This window comes from Heterodontus francisci, chromosome 23 (assembly GCF_036365525.1).
Source record: "Heterodontus francisci isolate sHetFra1 chromosome 23, sHetFra1.hap1, whole genome shotgun sequence".
Lineage (NCBI taxonomy): Eukaryota > Metazoa > Chordata > Chondrichthyes > Heterodontiformes > Heterodontidae > Heterodontus > Heterodontus francisci.
Window position 1 is genome coordinate 4,912,206 of NC_090393.1, and position 20,129 is coordinate 4,932,334.

The 20,129-nt window shown below is 45.4% G+C and overlaps 1 protein-coding gene across 4 annotated transcripts in view; it reads left to right on the forward strand.

The window, feature by feature from the left end:
* adgrd1 (adhesion G protein-coupled receptor D1) overlaps positions 1-20,129 on the forward strand; it is a 249,766-nt gene that overhangs the window by 102,766 nt on the left and 126,871 nt on the right. For 3 of the 4 annotated variants that reach the window (XM_068054587.1, XM_068054586.1, XM_068054588.1), the window contains 2 exons: positions 13,984-14,057; positions 16,313-16,436. In XM_068054587.1, coding sequence (XP_067910688.1) covers positions 13,984-14,057; positions 16,313-16,436 — 198 coding nt within the window. The remainder of the gene's footprint in view (positions 1-13,983; positions 14,058-16,312; positions 16,437-20,129) is intronic. The other variant, XM_068054590.1, reaches the window with a different exon arrangement.

Consider the following 20,129-nt stretch of genomic DNA (forward strand, 5'->3'; position numbering starts at 1 on the left):
GGCATGGTTGTAGTGTTGCATCAAGCTTATCACTTCCTGCTCAATATAAGAGGAACAGTCAGTCGCTGGATTTTAATCGCTCCACCATTGGCAGCCATGCCTCCAGCTACCTGGTCCCAAAGCTCTGGAATTCCCTCCCTAAACTTCGCTGCCTCTCTCTTTTCCTTTAAGATGCGCCTTAAAACCTACCCCTTCACCAACCTTTTGGTCATGCGTTCTAATAGCTCCTTATGCCAAATTTTGCCCAGACTGTTGAGAGGCAGGAGGCACCACGAGGGATTGAAGTAACAACCTGATCCCCAGCACACTCACGATTTGCCAGGAAAGGCTTCAAGTTTGTTTCCTCTAGATTGGACGATTCCAATTGTCATGCAAGGCCCCCACCTGCCAAGAATGAGGCAGATTAATTTCGCCACATGGATATTAAATTTCAAATTGCTGCTGGGAAGAAGGGAAGGCCCGTGACAAGGGGTTGCCAGGGCCCTGGCTGGAAAGACATTTTTGCATATTAACAGAATGCTTGGAACAAAGGAGCTATCCCCTGCTCCAATACAATCCACAAACAGACGTGGCAGTCTGGGTTTTTTTCTGAATTGTACAGTTTGAACTGAGAGCCTGCAGAAAGCGGAATGCTCCTGGACTGAAGACGACCTCCTCTCTGTCTGCTTGCTCCCATCTCTTTCTCACAAGCCTCTGAATCCACATGAACTCCAAGACAGAAAAGTCTCCTTCAGCAAACAAAGTTTAAGAAGAATACTGGGCCCCAACAAAAAGCAAGATCTGCCTACAATCAAGGACTCTACAGTGAGTTCGAAGAACTGCAACAAAAACTCTTCAGATATTGCCTCAAAGTTTTCCACTTTATTTTTCTTCTGCTCTTTTCTGTCTCTATTTGCATGTGTGTATCGTGTATGCATGCTAACGTGGGCGTGTCATGTATCCATAGGTGTTAACCGAATTAGAGTTTAAGTTTAATAAATTTCAACTTTTCTTCTTGAAACCTAAGAAAGCCTGTTTGTGCTGGTTTCTTTGCCTTATAATTGGAAATCGGTGAACAAGGATTCACCAATCTAAAAACACGGAGTGTTTAAAATAAAACCCTGTTACAGGGTAAGACCAGGTGAAGGCTGAAAGGGAACCCGAGATGCCTTTCTCACCTGGATGTAACACAAACTTGGGTGCTAGCATCCGGAATTGACCCAGAGGCAAATGAGAGAAATTGGAAGTGGGAAGCCAAATTGTTCCCAAGCAAAAAAAAGAGCACGATTTTAACACAGGTTTTTTTGTTGGTTGTGTGTAATTGAATACTAACATGTTTGCGACTGAAGCTAGTAGCTCTCCAAGCCAGGGTGAAGTAACTTGGGATAAGTTAAAAGCACTGTCTATGGAGGAGTTGAGAAAAATGGCTGAGCAGTGTGGGATCACTGTACGTGGCAAGGGTAGGAAGTCTGAACTCCTAAGGCTAATGGCCAACCATTTTTCCCTTGAATTTGAAGAAGCAGAAGCAGTGTTAGAAGTAGACCCAGACAGGGTATTGTTAGCAATTGGAACAAAGGAAACTTGAATTAGAAGATAGGGAAAGAGAAAGAGAGAGACAGGAAAAAGAGAGGAAGGAGAGGGAGAAAGAGAGAGCCTTCCAGAAGGAACATGAAGAAAATGAAAGGCAGGTGAGAGAGAGAAAGAATATTCCAGAAAAAATGCAAAGAAAGAGAGTTGAAGCCACTTGAGTTAACTAGGGGGTGACAGAGTAACCCCAGTGAAAGCATGGCCAATATGGAGAAGCAGAATTCAGGGCTGGGTACAAAATTGTTAAAACTAGCTCAACTAATTCCAAAATTCAATGAGGAAGATGTAGAAAAATCTTTGTGTCCTTTGATAAACTGGCAAGGCAACTAAAATGGTCAGCTGAGACCTGGCCTCTTTTACTGCAAAGCAAGCTAACTGGAAAAGCCCATGAGGTTTATTTCCTGTTTCCAGAAGAGAGTTCACCAAATTATGAACTGGCCAAAAATGCTATCCTCGGGGCATATGAATTAGTACCCAAAGCCTATCGTCAAAAGTTTAGAACCTTCAATAAGCAAGCTTATCTGGAGTTTGAAAGAAGTAAGCAGCTGGCTTTTGACCAGTGGCTGAGGGCTCTTAAAGTACAGCTTGGCTATGAGAATCTCAGAGAAGTACTTCTGTTAGAGGAATTTAAAAACTCTTTCCCACTCTCCATAAAGACCCATGTAGAGGAGCAGTGGGTCCAGAGAGCCCGGCAAGTGGTTGTTCTAGCTGATGAGTTTGTTAATTTATAAGTTGGTTTCCCAGGGGAGAACCTTTCCTAAGCGCCCCCACAAATCCGAAAAGGACAAAGGGTGGGAAGGTGATAGCAGCCCAAGCAGTCCTGGGAGAGAAAGGAAAGTATGAGACACAGGGGGCCCTCCTCTAGCCAAAAAGGAAGGTGCTGTGAACAAGAGTGAGACTCAGGACCTGTGTGCTTCCATTGTAATAAGGCAGGGCATTTAAAAGCTGAATGCTGGAAACTAAAGGAAAAGCCTGTCGGGTTAATCAGGGCACACCCGCTCAGTGAAGCCAGGACCCTGATGGAAAGCACAGTAGAACAAGCTGTGGCTTTAACTGCAGTGAGAGTGAGATCCAGGATGCTTACTACTGCAAGTGCAGGAAAATTTAATAGGATTCCTGAGGGTTATCAAGGTTTTGTGTCTGAAGGGAAGGTAACCCCATAACCTTCGAGTGGGGCCAGCAAGCCCATAGTAATTCTCAGGGACACAGTGGTCACCAGATCCCTTTTACTGGGAAAAGGCCTGACCTTTCCCCCAGAGAGTGCAGTATACAACAGAATGGTGGTGAATGGTATTGGAGGGCAGTGTATGCCTGTACCTGTACACCAGGTGCACCTGGAGTGCAACTTAGTTTCAGGACCGGTGACCGTAGGGATTGCCCCTAGTTTGCCTGTGGACCGGGTTGACCTGCTCCTAGGTAATGATCTGGCGGGGGTGAAGGTGGTAGCCCCCCCCCCCATTAGTGAAAGAAAGACCGCAGGAGGTCAGAGAGACAGGGCAGTGGCAGGAGACGGACCCTGCAGTTTCCCTGACTGTGTAGTGGATCAGGCCATGATCCATGGCCATGGGGCGGCACAGTGGCGCAGTGGTTAGCACTGCAGCCTCACAGCTCCAGCGACCCAGGTTCAATTCTGGGTACTGCCTGTGTGGAGCTTGCAAGTTCTCCCTGTGTCTGCATGGGTTTTCTCCGGGTGCTCCGGTTTCCTCCCACATGCCAAAGACTTGCAGGTTGATAGGTAAAATTGGCCATTATAAATTGCCCCTAGTATAGGTAGGTGGTAGGGAAATATAGGGACAGGTGGGGATGTGACAGGAATATGGAATTAGTGTAGGATTAGTATAAATGGGTGGTTGATGGTCGGCACAGACTCGGTGGGCCGAAGGGCCTGTTTCAGTGCTGTATCTCTAAACAAACCAGCTCCCCCAGCGGAGACTGAATTAGCACTGCAGTTAGATGACCATGAGGTCTGCCGGTCCGAGACTTTCTTCGGAAACTTAGGAGACTCAGGGAATGAATTGAATGGATTTTCCCTAGCGTCGGCTCAGCGAGCCGACCCAGTATTGTGAGAGTTAGCACAGGCTGCCCAGTCTGAAAGTGAAGCAGAGGGAGTCTCTGATTGCTACTGTTTAAAGAATGAGACACTGATGAGGAAATGGAGTTCTCCTCACAGACCTGAGAGTAAGGAGTGGACAGCAGTTCACCAGTTAGTGGTGCTGCAGAGGTACCAGGGAGAACTATTAAGAAGGGCCCACGAGATGACAGTGACTGTACATGCCGATATACGAAAGACCAAAGCCTGCATAAGACAGTAGTTTGACTGGCCAGAATTCCACAAAGATGTGGTGGAGTACTGCAGGAGTTGCCACATGTGCCAGGTTGAGGGGAAACATCTAACCTACAGTGAAACCTGCACCCCTAAGTCCTGTATCGGTGTTAGAAGGACCCTCCAGCAGAGGGCTGGTGAACTGTAAGGGACCCCCACCAAGAACAAAAGGGAACAGGCAGGCACAAGGCTGGCAAAAGTTGAGAAAGGGAAGGGGAAAAAGTGACCAAGAGGGCAGGTTAAAGGAAGTCCGGGAGGAATCCCGGATGAAAACCCTTACCGTCTGGTAAGAAAATCCTGGAAAATGTGGAAGATTAGACCCATATCCTCCTATGTAAATGCAGACACTAGAAGCACCCCACCCGAGTTGCTAACAGCATTTACAGGAACCTGTAGAGACAAAAGAAAGCTCTAGGGGGCACAGGGGAGTGCAGTAGAGTCTGCACAAATATCTGCAGGCAGTAGTGTCCACTGGGACAAAGGAGAGATTAGCAAAGAATCCTCCCCCGCAGTCAGAAAAAAAGTGAACCACCCAGTCTCTGAAGTCAAAAGCCTTTGCATGACTCAGCAAAGCACTGAAAGAGAGTTCAGGCTAGAGTCGCCCGCTACTGACTCTTTTAAAAAAAATTACGTCAGCAGGAACAAAGACCCTAGGCAGCCATGGGAAATGGGCAAATGGAAGAGAAAGTTCCCCCCAAAAAAAGAACCACATGTTTATTGGGATGCCAAAAAGGGGCAATTAAAGCAGCACTAGCACCAAGAGAAGACAGGCTGTAATAAGTTTTAGAATTTATGAATTAATGGGAATGAATGAGAGAAATGCATGTTTTTATCTGTATCTTACATTTTTCTCGACCCTTTTAATGAAATGCGACTTTTCTCAAATCGCATTTCATTCCCCTGGGTGTGGAGGTGTCATGCAAGCCCCCACCTGCCAAGAATGAGGCACATTAATTTCGCCACATGGACATTAAATTTCAAATTGTTGTTGAGAAGAAGAGAAGGCCTGTGACAAGGGTTGCCAGGCCCCTGGATGGAAAGATATATTTGCATATTAACAGAGTGCTTGGAACAAAGGAGCTATCCCCTGCTCCAATACAATCCCCAAACAGACGTGGTCAAATCAGTTAGTCACATGACTAACCTGCTTGGCAGTCTGGATTTTTTTCTGAATTGTATAGTTTGAACTGAGAGTCTGCAGAAAGCAGAATGCTCCTGGACTGAGGAAGACCTCCTGTTTGTCTGCTTGCTCCCATCTCTTTCTCACAAGCCTCTGAATCCTCTGAAGACACATGAACCCCAAGACAGAAAAGTGTCCTACAGCGAACAAAGTTTAAGAAGAATACTGGGCCCCAACAAAAAGCAAGATCTACCTACAATCAAGGACTCTTCAGTGAGCTCGAAGAACTGTAACAAAAACTCTTCAGATATTGCCTCAAATTTTTCCACTTTATTTTTCTTCTGTTCTTTTCTGTCTCTATTTGCATGTGTGTATTGCATATGCATGCTAGCGTGGGCGTGTCGTGTATCCATAGGCATTCAACCGAATTAGAGTTTAAGTTTAATAAATTTCAACTTTTCTTCTTTAAACCTAAGAAAGCCTGTTTGTGCTGGTTTCTTTGCCTTATAATTGGAAAGCAGTGAACAAGGATTCACCAAGGGGGGAGCTTAAAACACAGTGTGTTTAAAATTAAACCCTGTTAGAGTAAGAACAGGTGAAGGCTGAGAGGGAACCCGAGACACCTTTCTTACCTGGTTGCTCTCCTGCCCAGCCTTCCAGCTTCCATGAACTTCATCCAAAACAATGCTGTCCGTGCCCTAACTCGCACCAAGTCCCGTTCACCCCTGCGCTCGCTGAGATACATTGGCTCCAATCAGGCAATGCCCCAATTTTAAAATCGTCATCCTTGTTTTCAAATTCCTCCATGACCTCCTTGTCCCTCCCAATCACTGTAATCTCCTCCAGCCACACAACCCTCCGAGATCTCTGTGTTCCTCCAGTTCTGGCCTCTTGAACATTCCCGATTTTAATCGCTCCCCCATTGCTTCTTCAGCTGCCTGGGCCCTAAACTCTGGAATTCCCTCGCTAAACCTCTCTACCTCTCTCTCTAATTAAAACACTCCTTAAAACCTGTGACCAAGCTTTTGGCCGCCTATCCTTAATTCTCCTTATGTGGTTCAGTTTGAAAGTTTGTTTGATAATTGCTCCTGTGAAGCACATTGGAACGTTTTACTATGTGAAAGGTGGTATATAAATGAAAGTTGTTGTTGTAGTAAGTGCTGCGAGAATATGATGTGGAGGTTTTTTTTTTCCTTTCTCCACTCGTGCGAGAGAAATATTCACTGTGGGGCTGTTCACTTGGCTACAGTAACAGACCCAAAAACAGCACATGGTGAATGGTACATGTAATTGCTAAAATATTGCCATGGTTTATCAGCAGAGATATTCTTGTTGCTTTCTCCAATGTGCCTGTAAATGTTCTGCAGGATTGCAGGGTGGACTCTGGAAAGTTCCAATCATTTCTAAGTGAAGTCATTGGAATCTGGGATTTCACATGGTGAAGTAGACGGATGCAGTCAATGAGTTCAAACCCATCACATCATCACCATGGTATCATTTCCTACTCTCCTTAGCCCAGTAACTAAGCCCCAAAGGATAACTCGGTCAGTGCCTGCCAAAATTCACTCTTTCTTCTGGTTTGAGTCAAATATTTTTCACTTCATTTGATGCGCCTCACACTTCTACCAATGGTTGTAAAATATTTAAATGGGTTCTGAAGCCTGTAGTGTTCCTTTCGTAACATGTTACTCGTGCTCCAGTTAAATCTTGGATTTCAAACCTAGGATGTGTGTTAACAATTACACATTCAACCTCCCAATTGTCTTACTCTTTAGGCTTTCATTCGCCATGATAGGCCATCATCTTGCTCGACCCCTCCCTTGTTCCCTGGGGTATGGTAGAATAGCAGGTATGGCATGGGGCTAGTAATTCTAGAGACTGGACTAATGATCTGGAGGCATGAGTTCAATTCCCATCATGTTGCTGGGGAATTTAAATTCAAATAATTGAGTACAATATGCTATTAATAAGCTTGTATTAGTAATGATGACTACTAGATTGTTCTCAAACCCATCTGGTTCACTAATGTGCTTTAGGGATGGAAATCTGCCTTGTTACCCGGTCTGGCCTACATGTGACTCCAGACCCACAGCAATGTAGATGTTTCTCAACTGCCCTCTGAAATGGCCTAGCAAGCCACTCAGTTGTTAAGATGCACCACCTTCTCAAGGTCAATTAGGGATGAGCAACAAATGCTGGCATTGCCAGAAACACCCACATTTCGTGAATATATTTTTAAAAATCTCTATCTTGGCTGCTCTTGTGCCTGGTGAAATCCTTTCTGTCTCCCAGGCTGTTCACTCCCAATGGCTCCCATCATCACTCTCTCAGGTGCAAACATGGGTGTAACTGCTGCACAAATGGTTTAGCCCATCTGTTGCTGGATCAAAGTGCCAGTACAGGTATGATGGGCTGAATGGCCTTCTTCTGTGATGTATGCTTCTAATCCCCCATTACAAATTTCTATCTACCTCCAGAATCACTCCAGTTTCCATCTCCACTACATTTCCCGTTGCCATTCCAAGTATTGTTCACTTTCTCTCTGTGAAGGACTTCCGGTGTCAGTCCTGAACTTGTGCAGTTTGAATCTAGTTTGTGTCCTCTTATACAGCCGTTCCTTCACTGTCGCTGGGTGAAATCCTGGAACTCCCTCCCTAACAGCACTGTGGGTGTACCTACACCACTTGGACTGCAGCGGTTCAAGAAGGCAGCTCACCACCACCTTCTCAAGGGAAATTAGGGATGGGCAACAAATGCTGGCCTAGCCAGTGATGCCCACATCCCAAGAATTAATTTTTAAAAACTTAATTAGCAATGCACATTGTACTTCTGAATATGGCAGCAGAGCAGGACATTCCCAGGCAATGGACCAGTCTGGCTCAGGATGAGGTGACCTAGCTTTGAAAGACAGCTTTACAATCATTGGACCAGCTGGGACTATAAAGGTTTTATTAGAAGCATAAAATAATTGACATCAAGAACAATAAAAGGTAATAAAAGCAGTCACATCATTCATCCTCCCTTCCTGCAAGCATAAACGGTAATCACTAATAAATCAGAATATCCACAATCGGCGGTGAAAGGCCCTCAATTAAGTGGCTGTAGATTTAAACAGGTTCATGCATTGATGTTGACGGACAAGACTGGATCCTTTCCCTCGTCCACCCCTGACTCAAGTGAAGTGAGTGTGAGCCCATTCAGAGCTGGGACCCAGGCCAGGTATCAAACCTGCCTGTTATTTGAAGAGAAATGCTAACATCCCAGCATGATGAACCACATTCCTTCAATCCCCATATAAATGGAGTGACTCCAGCCTGAACTATTACGTTCACTGAATATTAAGCCCTGCTAGTGCCTCTCCATCTGGGATCTCTCAGTATTTACGGAGTACTCACAGAACTTGGTACTTCAGAAGACTGCCGCCAGTTGCCTTTTTATGCTTGGCTACATCTGATGATCGCAAGTTGTCTATTAATAGCCAACATGTAAGTACCTAGATCACATCCAACTGTAGCTGACTCCCTCATGCACAACAATCCACTGCAAGTTTTGATCTGGCTCTTGCAGATGTTAAACAAGAATTTTTTTTTGACATAGCATTACATAGAATATATGGCACAGAAACAGGCCATTCGGCCCAACTAGTCCGTGCTGGTGTTTATAACCCACATGAGTCACCTCCCGTTCCACCTACCTCATCTCAGTCTTTCAGTGTTTCTTCTTTTCCCCTTTTCTCTCATGTACTCATCTAGTTTCCTTTTGAAAGCATCAAAACTTTTTTGCCTCAACACTTCCTGTGGTAGTGAGTTCTACATTTTAACCACTCTCTGAGTGAAGAAATTTCTCCTTATTTCCCCATTGGACTTGTTAGTAACTATCTTGTATTTATGGTCTCTAGTTTTGGATTCTCCTTAAGTAGAAACATTCTTTCCACATCTACCCTGTCAAACTCATTCAGAATTTTAAAGACCTCCATCAGGTCACCTCTAAGTCTTCTCTTACCTAAAGATAAAAGCCCCAACCTGGTCATCTTTTCTGAAAGCTGTAATCTCTCATTTCTATGCTGCAGGTCACTTTTAATACTTAATGTTTTCAATTATACCATAGTGTAGTGATTATGTTATTGGGATAAGAATCCAGGGAACTTGATTTCAAATACCAATTGACTCCCCAAAGCCTGTCCACCATCTACAAGGCACAAGTCAAGAGTGTGATGGAATACTCTCCACTTGCCTGGATGGGTGCAGCTCCAACAACACTCAAGAAGCTCGACACCATCCAGGACAAAGCAGCCCGCTTGATTGGCACCCCATTTACTAACATTCACTCCCTCCACCACCGACGCACAGTGGCAGCAGTGTGTACCATCTACAAGATGCACTGCAGCAATGCACCAAGGCTCCTTAGACAGCACCTTCCAAACCCGCGACCTCTACCAACTAGAAGGACAAGGGCAGCAAATACATGGGAACACCACCACCTGCAAGTTCCCCTCCAAGCCACACACCATCCTGACTTGGAACCATATCGCCGTTCCTTCACTGTCACTGGGTCAAAATCCTGGAACTCCCTTCCGAACATCACTGTGGGTGTATCTACCCTACATGGACTGCAGCGGTTCAAGAAGGCAGCTCACCACCACCTTCTCAAGGGAAATTAGGGATGGGCTATAAATGCTGTCCTTGCCAGTGATGCCCACATCCCATGATCGAATAAAAAAAATGTGCATTTTGAGAATTTGAATTCTGTTTAAAACAATCTGAAATTTAAAAAGTGGTCAGAGTGAAAGTGACCGTGAAGCTGTCAGATTGTTGTAAAAACCCATTGGGTCACTAATGTCCCTTCGAGAAGGAAACCTGCCATACTTACCGGGTCTGGACTATTCGTGACTCCAGACCCCAGACTGATGTAGTTGACTCTTACCTGTGCTTGAAAGTGGCCCAGCAAGCCGAGAATCACTCCTTAAGTGCAATGGAAGGCACACGTGTGAGAAGTCGTTATAAAGCTGTTAAGCGCCAGTTATATACTGAACAAGAGTCCAGTGCACGGTGCAGGTTAGTGCTGCAGAAAGGTGGAAAATAGGTCACATTCTCTGGTCCCCATGTAGCGAGTTCCTGATCTTATCCAGACTGTCAAAAAGACTGAGAGGTCAACTGTGCAGGGGGGGACATTCTGAGGTACCTCTTAGTGCCTGTTTACTGATAGGCATTCATAGGAACACAGGAAATAGGAGCAGGAGTAGGCCATTCAGCCCCTTGAGCCTGCTCTACCATTCAGCGGGATCATGGCTGATCATCTACCTCAAAGCCATTTTCCTGCACTATCCCCATATCCCTTGATGTCATTAATATCCAGAACTCTATTGATCTCTGTCTTGAACATGCTTAGTAATTGAGTTTCCACCTCCCTCTGGGGTAGAGAATTCCAAAGATTCACCACCCTCTGAGGGAAGAAATTCCTCCTCATCTCAGTCTTAAATGGACTACCCCCTATTCTGAGACTGTGTCCCCTGGTTCTAGGGTTCTAGACACCCCGAGCTTCTCATGATCAGACACAGGAGAGAGGTGCCACCAGTTGTTTGGCATCTAAACCAGACAGACCCACTTTTGAACAAAGTGTCTGGAACATTTGTTCAATGCTGCTCACAGGTGATTCATTTTTGGGATGTGGGCTTTGCTGGCAAGGTTGGCATTTATTGGGCATCCCTAATTGCCCTTGAGAAGGTGGAGGTGAGCTACCGTCTTGAACCGATACTGTAAAGATTTAGGCTCAAATTCTCAAAAAGCATACAGGATGCTGGGTTTTATAAACAAGAGGCATAGAGTAGAAAAGCAAGGAAGTTATGCTCAACCTTTATAAATCACTGGGTAGGCCTCAGCTGGGGTAATGTGTCCAATTCTGGGCACCACACTTTAGGAGAGGGTGCAGAAGAGATTTACTACAATGGTACCAGGGATGGGGAGCTCCAGTTTTGTGGAGAGACTGGAGAAGCTGGGATTGTTCTCTTTAGAGGAGAGAAGATTAAGGGGAGATTTGATCAAGGTGTTCAAAAGCATGAGGGGTTTTGATAGAGACAATAGGGAGAAATTGTTTCTACTGGCAGAAGGGTAAGTAACACAGATGTAAGATAATTGGCAAAAGATCCTGAGGGGGAGTGAAGGAGAAATGGGGTTGCAATTTACAGGCAGCGAGCTTCAAAGATGGCGCGCACGTACACGTGATTTACTCTGCAGAGCTGCCGCAATATTGAACATGGCGGCTCCATTACATGGCTCGGGCGGACGCCCCACTCCCCCCACCTCCAGATGACGTGCAGGGGGCGGGCGGTCCTTCCGTGGCAACAGCGTCTGGTGCCACTGCATAGGTACAGTGCCATTTTAAAAGGACTTCAAGCCCCATCATTACAATTTAAAGTTGTAAAGGTATAGTTCAACAAAATGTATTGAAAAAAATTACATACATGTTTCCAGCCCCTCTCCCACCCCCCAATAATCATACACTCATTGCTTGCCCTCTCCACCCACCCCCCAACAAAATACTTACCTTGTGTACCTGACCTTCCCCTTCCCCCCAAAGTTCACAAACTTTTAACTTTCCCCCTTCCCACCATCCCCTCATCAATCACATTAGTTTGGGCCCACTCCCACACTGAATTACTTACCTGCACCCCCCTCCCCACCAGCATCTCACATTGGATCTCCGAACGGAGATCTGAAGGTGCAGGAGTGTCGGCCATCGGCTACAATATCGGAGCTGGACGGACGGCCAATCTTTAGATTGGCCTCCCGTTGCCGAGTGGCGGGGGGCCGCCACAAGGCCTCGCCACCGCCGGCAATATGGGGCTGTGCCTTCCCGGCGTCAAGGCCCGTGGCGGACCTCTCCCAGAGGCATTTTCCAGGCCCCCACCCTCCCCCTCGCCACGACCCCCGACATCGGGGGTGGGGGGGGGGTCTGTAAAATTCACCCCATGTTTTTATATGGCAAGTTTTTGTGATCTAGAATGTGTTCCATGTGGGGTAGGTACACCCACAGTGCTGTTAGGGAGGGAGTTCCTGAATTTTGACCCAGTGACAGTGAAGGAACAGCGATATAGTTCCAAGACAGGATGGTGTGTGGCTTGAAGGGGAATTTGCAGGTCGTGGTGTGTTTCTGAACCTGATGCCTTTATAAGGACAGGAGCATTATACCATGCAATGTATGGTGTATTATTCTGCTGCTAATGTGAAGCCATGTTTGAACTGGCCGACCTCTTTCAAGGCCATTAAACTATTCTTCTTGTGCTCCAAATGGGTTCACTTGAGGTAAACCAGAGCACAATAGATGTAAAAGTTCTCACTGAATCTGCTTCCACTGTCCTTTCAGGCAGCGCACCCCAGATCACAACAACTCGCTGTGTAAAGAAATTCTCCTTATCTCCCCCTCTGGATCTTTTATTAATTATCTTAAATTTGTGTCCTCTGGTTACTGACCCTACTGCCACTGGAAACAGTTTCTCCTTATTTAATCTATCAAAACCCTTCATGATTTTGAACTGCTCTATTAAATCTCCCCTCAATCTTCTCTGCTCTAAGGAGAGCAATCCCAGCTTCTCCAGTCTTCCCACATAACTGAATCCCTCATCCCTGGTGCTATTCTCGTAAATCTGCTCTGCATCCTCTCCAAGGCCTTGACATCTTTCTGAAGTGTAATACCCAGAACTGGACTCAGTACTCCAGCTGAGGCCTAATCAGTGATTTATAAAGCTTTAGCATAACTTCCTTAGCTGTGTACTCTATACTTCTATTTATAAAGCCCAAGATCCAATAAGCTTTTTTATAGTAGCGATTGAAGCCGTTTTTGGGACTTTGTGGGAATTGACTCTCCAAGTTTTCTTTTACACAAAGGGCTGGAGAGCTAAGGTTTGTCAAAAAAGATTGAAAGTGAAGGTAGTCCCGGCAAATACTATAGAATATACCGAGGTTAATTCACTGCAGTGAATTCAGTGATCTGGCTTGGACAAGTTCTGTGTTGGGTGGAGTGTCTAACCGAGAGTTCCAGAAAAAGGACGGCACAACCAAAAATATCTTTGGAATGGTGTGGTGAATCATAGGAAGGAACATGGGAACAGGAGGAGACCATTCAGCCCCTCGAGCCTGTTCCACCGTTCAATGAGATCATGGCTGATCCCAATCCTAGCTCTATCTACCTGCCTTGGTCTCATAACCCTTAATACCCAGAATCACAGAATTATTACAGCACAGAAGGAGGCCATTCGGCCCATTGTATCTGCATCAGCTCTCTGAATGAGCAATTCATCTAATGCCATTCCCCGCCTTCTCCCCATAACCCTGCACATTCTTCCTTTTCACATCACAGCCTAACTCCCCTTTGAATGCCTGCATCCTTACTCAATAAAAATCACCGGAGATCGCGATTCCCTCAGATGAAGTAAATGGCTCTTTAGTCCTGACTACGTGTAAACGCTGAATCATTTTGGCATCAGGTGTCTCAGGATTTCAATTTCAGATAAATTTAAGGAATTACAGGTGAGGTTGGAAAGGTTGGAACTGTTTTACCTGGAACAGGTAGAAGGTTAAGAGGCGACCAAACAGAGGATTCCAAGATGTTAGGTTTTGGTAAGAGTAAATAGGGAAAAATATTCCCTCTGGTGAGTTGATCAATAACGAGAAGTCATGGATTCATAACCATTGGCAGATCTGGAGAGGTGAAGAGGAGGATTTTTTTCACTGAGAGTTGTTGGGATCTGGAACGCTCCAACTGAAAAGGTGGTGGAAACTGATTCCTAAAATAATTTTAAAAGGGAGTTGGACAGATACTTGAGGATTAGGACAACAACACAGGGGCTGTGGGACTAAGCACAACTGCATTTTCAACGAGCTGGCAGAGGCGTGATGGGCCGAATGGCTTTCTCCTGTGTTGTAGGTTTCTATGATTCGATGTTGTCTTATGCTCTCTGTGTCTCTTTCTCTTTCAGACACCAGCACAGTATCACACTGCCTTGAACAAAACCAACCAAGCCTACCTGTGGTGTGCCTTCCTTGATTTCAGGTGAGTGGCTGGGTGGGAGTCACCTTATACAAGGTGGGTCCCTGTAATATAAATCAGAGCCAAAGTCTGCTTTCAATCACCGAAAGAAAGATGCATTTCTGTAGCACCTTTCATGACCACTCGGTGTCGCAAAGCGTTTAACAACCGATAAAGTACTTCTGAAATGCAGTCACTGCTGTAGGATTCACGGCAGTTAATTTGTGCACAGCAAGCTCCCACAAACAGCAATATGATAATGACCAGATAATCTGTTTTTTATGATGTTAATTGAGGAACAAATACTGATGAGGACACTTTGGAGAACTCTCCTGCTCTTCTCAAAAGAGTGCCATGGGATTTTTTACATTCACCTGAGAAGGTAGACCGGGCCTTGACTTAACATCTCATCCAAAAGACAGCACCTCTGACAGTGCAGCACTTCCTCAGTACTGTACTGGGAGTATCATCCCAAATTGTTGTGCTCAAGTACTGGAGTGGGATTTGAACCTACAACCTTCTAATGGAGAGACAAGGGTTCTACTCACTGAGCACTGTTTGACCCACCTAAAGGGGTCTGAGAGGCATTTTCCAGATTGTTTTTCTCATTTAATTGTCCTGGGTTTTTACCTGTTCTTTGCCTTTCCCAGGAGATCCATGGCTCTGGGTGAGGCATGCAAAATGTCAAATCTGCTGGACACGGCTTCGGGACTGTGGAACACTCTGGATGGTTATTTTCCCGCCTGCCAGTTTTGTTTAAACTTGTTAAATGCTCAAGCCTAGATTGGTTTCCATGAATATGGTTTTTGGGCAAGCAGGAGGTAGTCTATGGGAAACCTGCTGCTGTGCCATGACTCCAAGTCTTTGTTTTCTGTGGGCGGGAGTGCTCATGTCCTGCTGGCGGACTCTTCATTTACATATTAATGAGTGGGTGTGTCTGTCTGGGGCGGCACAGTGGCGCAGTGGTTAGCACCGCAGCCTCATAGCTCCAGCGACCCAGGTTCAGTTCTGGGTACTGCCTGTGTGGAGTTTGCAAGTTCTCCCTGTGACCACGTGGGTTTTCGCCGGGTGCTCCGGTTTCCTCCCACTGCCAAAGACTTGCAGGTGATAGGTAAATTGGCCATTGTAAATTGCCCCTAGTGTAGGTAGGTGGTAGGGACGTGGTAGGGGATTAGTGTAGGATTAGTATAAATGGGTGGTTGTTGGTTGGCAGACTCAATGGGCCGAAGGGCCTGTTTCAGTGCTGTAGCTCTATGACTATGACCTGCCTTACAAGATGTCGAGCAGGAAACAGGCCTGTGTGGAATTCAGTTCAGAGGCTTACTTGGGATTCATTGTATTTTCGAACAGACTGACAGACAGGGAAAGACCAGCCTGCACCATGCTGGCTAGAATGCGGTAACTCCATACTTCCTGCTGCCTGCCTCTTCATCACCCTGCCCACTGCCCACACACCCCGCCAATGCCCCCAGCCCCCTGCCCCTCCATCACCCTGCCCACTGCCCCATCGCCCTGCCCACTGCCCCCACCCCTTGCCCTGCCAAAGTCATGTAATCTCCTGGGAGAGGTAAAACAAAATCAAAGGAAAAATCCTAGAGTCAATAGAAGGAAAAATATTTTGCAACATTTCTCTCCGATGGAAACTAGACCAGGAGATCACATGGATGAAGTGTTATCTGTAAATCCACTGACGTTCGATATGATGTGATCTCTGCCCCAGTCAGGAACCGGTCCAGCTCCCGCTTGAAGGCAGAGAGTTAGTACCCAGCACGCCAGCTGGCAACACATCCCAGAAGCTCAGTGGGGAATAGAAGAACCTCCCAACATCCAGTCTCTTCCTACTCCCACATAGCTTAAACCCATGTCCTCTCATCCTTCCCAATCTGCTAAACTGGAATAATCTATCAACAGTATCAATAGGGACACTATCCAGCCCTTTCATTATTTTATAGACCTCAATCAGGTCTACTCTAAGTCTGCAGTGCTCTAATATAAATGGACCAAGCGTCCCTGGGCCTACCTGAGTAGCTGAAATTCTTTAAGCTAGCAATCATTCTCCTAGCTCTCCTTTCCCAAGCCCACTATATCAGCTGCAATTTGAGGGGAGCAGTACTCCAGATGTGGTCCCACCAGAGACCTGTATAATGACAAACTGGTGTCCTTTGATTTGTACTGAATGGTTAGATTAATACAGCCCAACAGTCTGTTACCTTTAGCTGTAGTTCTGTAGATTGGTTATGAACCTTCAGTGATTTCTATCTCTCGCAAACTCCTTACAGCTCAGGGTCTGCTGTTTGGTCCAATGAAGGCTGCATTCGGATTGGTGGGAACGTTTCCTACTCTGTCTGCCTCTGCAACCACCTCACTAATTTTGCCATCCTCATGCAAGTGGTACCTTTCGAGGTGAGTGAATTAAACTCTTGAACGGAAATCAATAAACATCTTCCAGAGAGAAAGATGGAACTCGTACAACAACTTAGCTTGTCTCACAGGCCTCGCCTTGAGTTCAGTCACTCTTGCTTTGCAGGTCAAACTGGCAGCCATTTTGTGCACAGTAAGATACCATAAGACAAATGAGAGAAATGATCAGTTCTGCTGATTTTGTTGGTGCTGGTTGAGGGAGGAATGTTGGCCAGGACATTGATGGAGGTGGAAATCTGTGTTCTTCCAGTAATGCCATGGGGGTTTTTACTGTACAACTAAACAAACAGATAGACTTGTGCCTCATACAAACTACTACTGCCCCACCAATCACAGCTCAATGTATTTATGATTTACTGCAAATAGTTTCAGGCTGGTTTTCCAAAACGTGAAGCTTATTTTGTAATGTAAACTGCCTGATAGCAGAGAGAATGGGTCCCTGTGCCTCAGGAAAGATATACTGGCCTTAGAGAGGGCGCAGCACTGGTTCACCAGAATGATACAGGGGTCAAAAGGGTTAAATTATGAGGACAGTTTCCATAGACTAGGTTGTATTCCCTCGAGTATAGAAGATTAAGGGGTGATCTAAAGGAGGTGTTAAAGGAGTTGATAGGATAGATAGAGAGAAACAATTCCCTCTGGTGCGGGGAGTCCGGAACAAGGAGGCAAAAACTTCAAATTAGAGCCAGGCCGTTCAGGGGTGATGTCAGGAAGCATTTCTTCACACAAAGGGGAGTGGAAATCTGGAACTCTCTCCCTCAAAAAGCTGCTGAGGCTGGGGGTCAAATGAAAATTTCAAACCTGAGATTGATCGATTTTTGTTGGGTAAGGGGATTAAGGGTTATGGAACAAAGTAAATGGAGTGAAGATAAGGATCAGCCATGATCTAATTGAATAGTGAAGCAGACTTGAGGGGCTGAATTGCTCAGTCCTTTCACTAATGAGGGACTTCGGTTATGTGGAGAAACTGGGATTGTTCTTGTTAGAACAGAGAAGGTTAAAGGAAAATTTAGATATGTTCAAAATTATGAAGGGTTTTGATAGAATAAATAAGGAGAAACTGTTTCCACTGGCAGGAGGGCCGGTAACAAGAAGATATTGATTCAAGATAATGGACAAAAGAACCAGAGAGGGAGATGAGAAGTTTTATTTTACACAGTGAGTTGTTGTGATCTGGAACGCGCTGCCTGAAAGGGCGGTGGAAGCAGATTCAATAGTTACTTTCAAAAGGGAATTGGAGAAATACTTGAAACGGAAAACATTTACAGGGCTGTGGGGGAAGAGCAGGGGAGTGGAACCTAATTGGACAGCTCTTTCAAAGAGCTAGCATAGGCTCAATGGACTGAATGGACTCCCTCTGTGCTGTAAGATTCTATAATCAATCAGAGAGCGAATAAAACGCCTGGTCTGGATGGATTGCAAAGAAATTAGAAAAGAAATTAATTAGAAGAGGGAATAGAGTAAAAATGTACAGAGAAACATCTAGAAACAGTTTGCAAATAAAGAGTAGTCAGCATGGATTTCAGTAGGGTGGCACAGTGGTGCAGTGGTTAGCACTGCAGCCTCACAGCTCCAGGGACCTGGGTTCGATTCTGGGTACTGCCTGTGCGGAGTTTGTAAGTTCTCCCTGTGTCTGCGTGGGTTTCCTCCGGGTGCTCCGGTTTCCTCCCACGTCCAAAGACTTGCAGGTGATAGGTAAATTGGACGTTGTAAATTGCCCCTAGTGTAAGGAGGTGATAGGGAATATGGGATTACTGTAGGGTTAGTATAAATGGGTGGCTGTTGGTTGGCACAGACTCGGTGGGCCGAAGGGCCTGTTTCAGTGCTGTATCTCTAAATAAAAAAAAAATAATGCTTGTCCAAACTTCTTGAATTCTTTGAAGAATTAACAGAAACAGAAAGAGTAGACAAGGGTGATGCAGTAGATGCAATATATTTGGATTTTCATAAGGCCTTCAATGATGTACCGCATTGCAGACTCATGACTCAGGTCAGAACATTTGGAGTCGGGACAAGCAGCAAAACGGATTGGAAGCTGATTACAAAGCAGAGAGTAGGAGTTAAAGACAGTTACTTGGATTGGCAAAAGGTGGGAAGTAGTGCTCCACGTGGATGAGTGCTGGGATCACTGATGTGCATGATTTAATAGGGGAGATTTGATATAGGTGTACAAGATACTGACAGATTTAGATAAGTTACGCAAGGAAAAGCTGTTCCTATGAACTGATGGTACAAGGACTAGGGGACACAGATTGAAGGTTTTGGGCAAGAGATGCAGGGGGAACGTGAGGATGAACATTATTAAACAGCCAGTGGTAATGACCTGGAACTCTGCCTCCACGGAGGCAGAAGTGGTTTCTGAAGGAAATTGAATGGACACTCGAGGGAAATAAGCTTGCAGGGCTATGGGGATAGAGCGGGGGAGTGGGACTGCAGAGACTGGCATGGACCCAATGATCTGGATGGCCTCCTTCTGTGCCATAGTGACTTTAGTTAACACAGAGGAAGAATGGATGAGCTAGTTAACTGGTAACAGCAACTGAGTGAGGCCAGTAATGAAAAGCAGAAACCTTGAGGCCATCAGTGATTGGTTGTGTCCTTTATATTGTATGATGTAAAAGCAAAGAGGCAGTGGCCCTTGTTTATATTGTGACCAATCACTGACCCCTGCTGGTCTCCTAAATAACACACTGCTTAAAGAATCATTCCCAGCCTCCTGTGTTTGACAAAAACAGAACATGCAGTGGAGGTTAAGATCATGGCAACATGACCCTCGCTGTCTTTTCACTAACCTCTCTACACACACCATTTAAACAATGTCAGGCAGGCAATCCCACCCTTGGTGTCACATGAGGGAGCAGCAGGGCCAGGCGAGAAGAAAGAACTTGCATTTCTATAGCATATTTCACCACCTCAGAATTCCCCAAAGCCCTTTACAGCGCATGAAGTACTTTTGAAGTGTAGTCACTGTTGTAATGTTGGAAACGGGGCAGCCAATTTGTGCACAGCAAGATCCCACAGGCAGCAGTGTGATAAAAGGCCAAATCTTTTTTTTTACTGATATTGGTTGTGTGATAAATATTGGTCCCAGGACACTGTATTTGGCAAGGCTGTAATTCCACTTCTTGGCAGCAAGATTGTTCAGTGTGAGCTAACCCTATCTGCTGTACTTTTCAATATATTAGGTATGAGAACAAACTCTGCAACACATGTTGGAAGATCCAGTTCTTAAAATAGATTGGATTCCACTGATTTGTGGGGTTGCAGTTTTTCAAGAGAGCACTGCCCCTTTAAATGGAACAGCTTGCAATGCTTTGACAGTTTTATTGCTATAAAATAAGTTATATTTATATTCCCATTAAAATAGCTTGTAATCTCCTCCGGCCCAACAACCCTCTGAGATCTCTGTGCTCCTCTAATTCTGGCCTCATGAGCACTCCCTGATTTTCATCTCTCCATCACTGGCAGCCGTGCCGTCAACTGCCTGGGCCCCAAGTTCCGGAATTCCCTCCCTAAACCTCTCCACCTCTCTCTCCTCCTTTAAGATCCTCCTTAAAATTTGCCTCTTTAACCAAGCTTTTGGTCACCTTATGTGGTTCAATGTCAAACTTGATAACTCTCCTGTCAAGTGTCTTGGGAGGTTTACTTATGTTCAAGGTGCTACATAAATGCAAG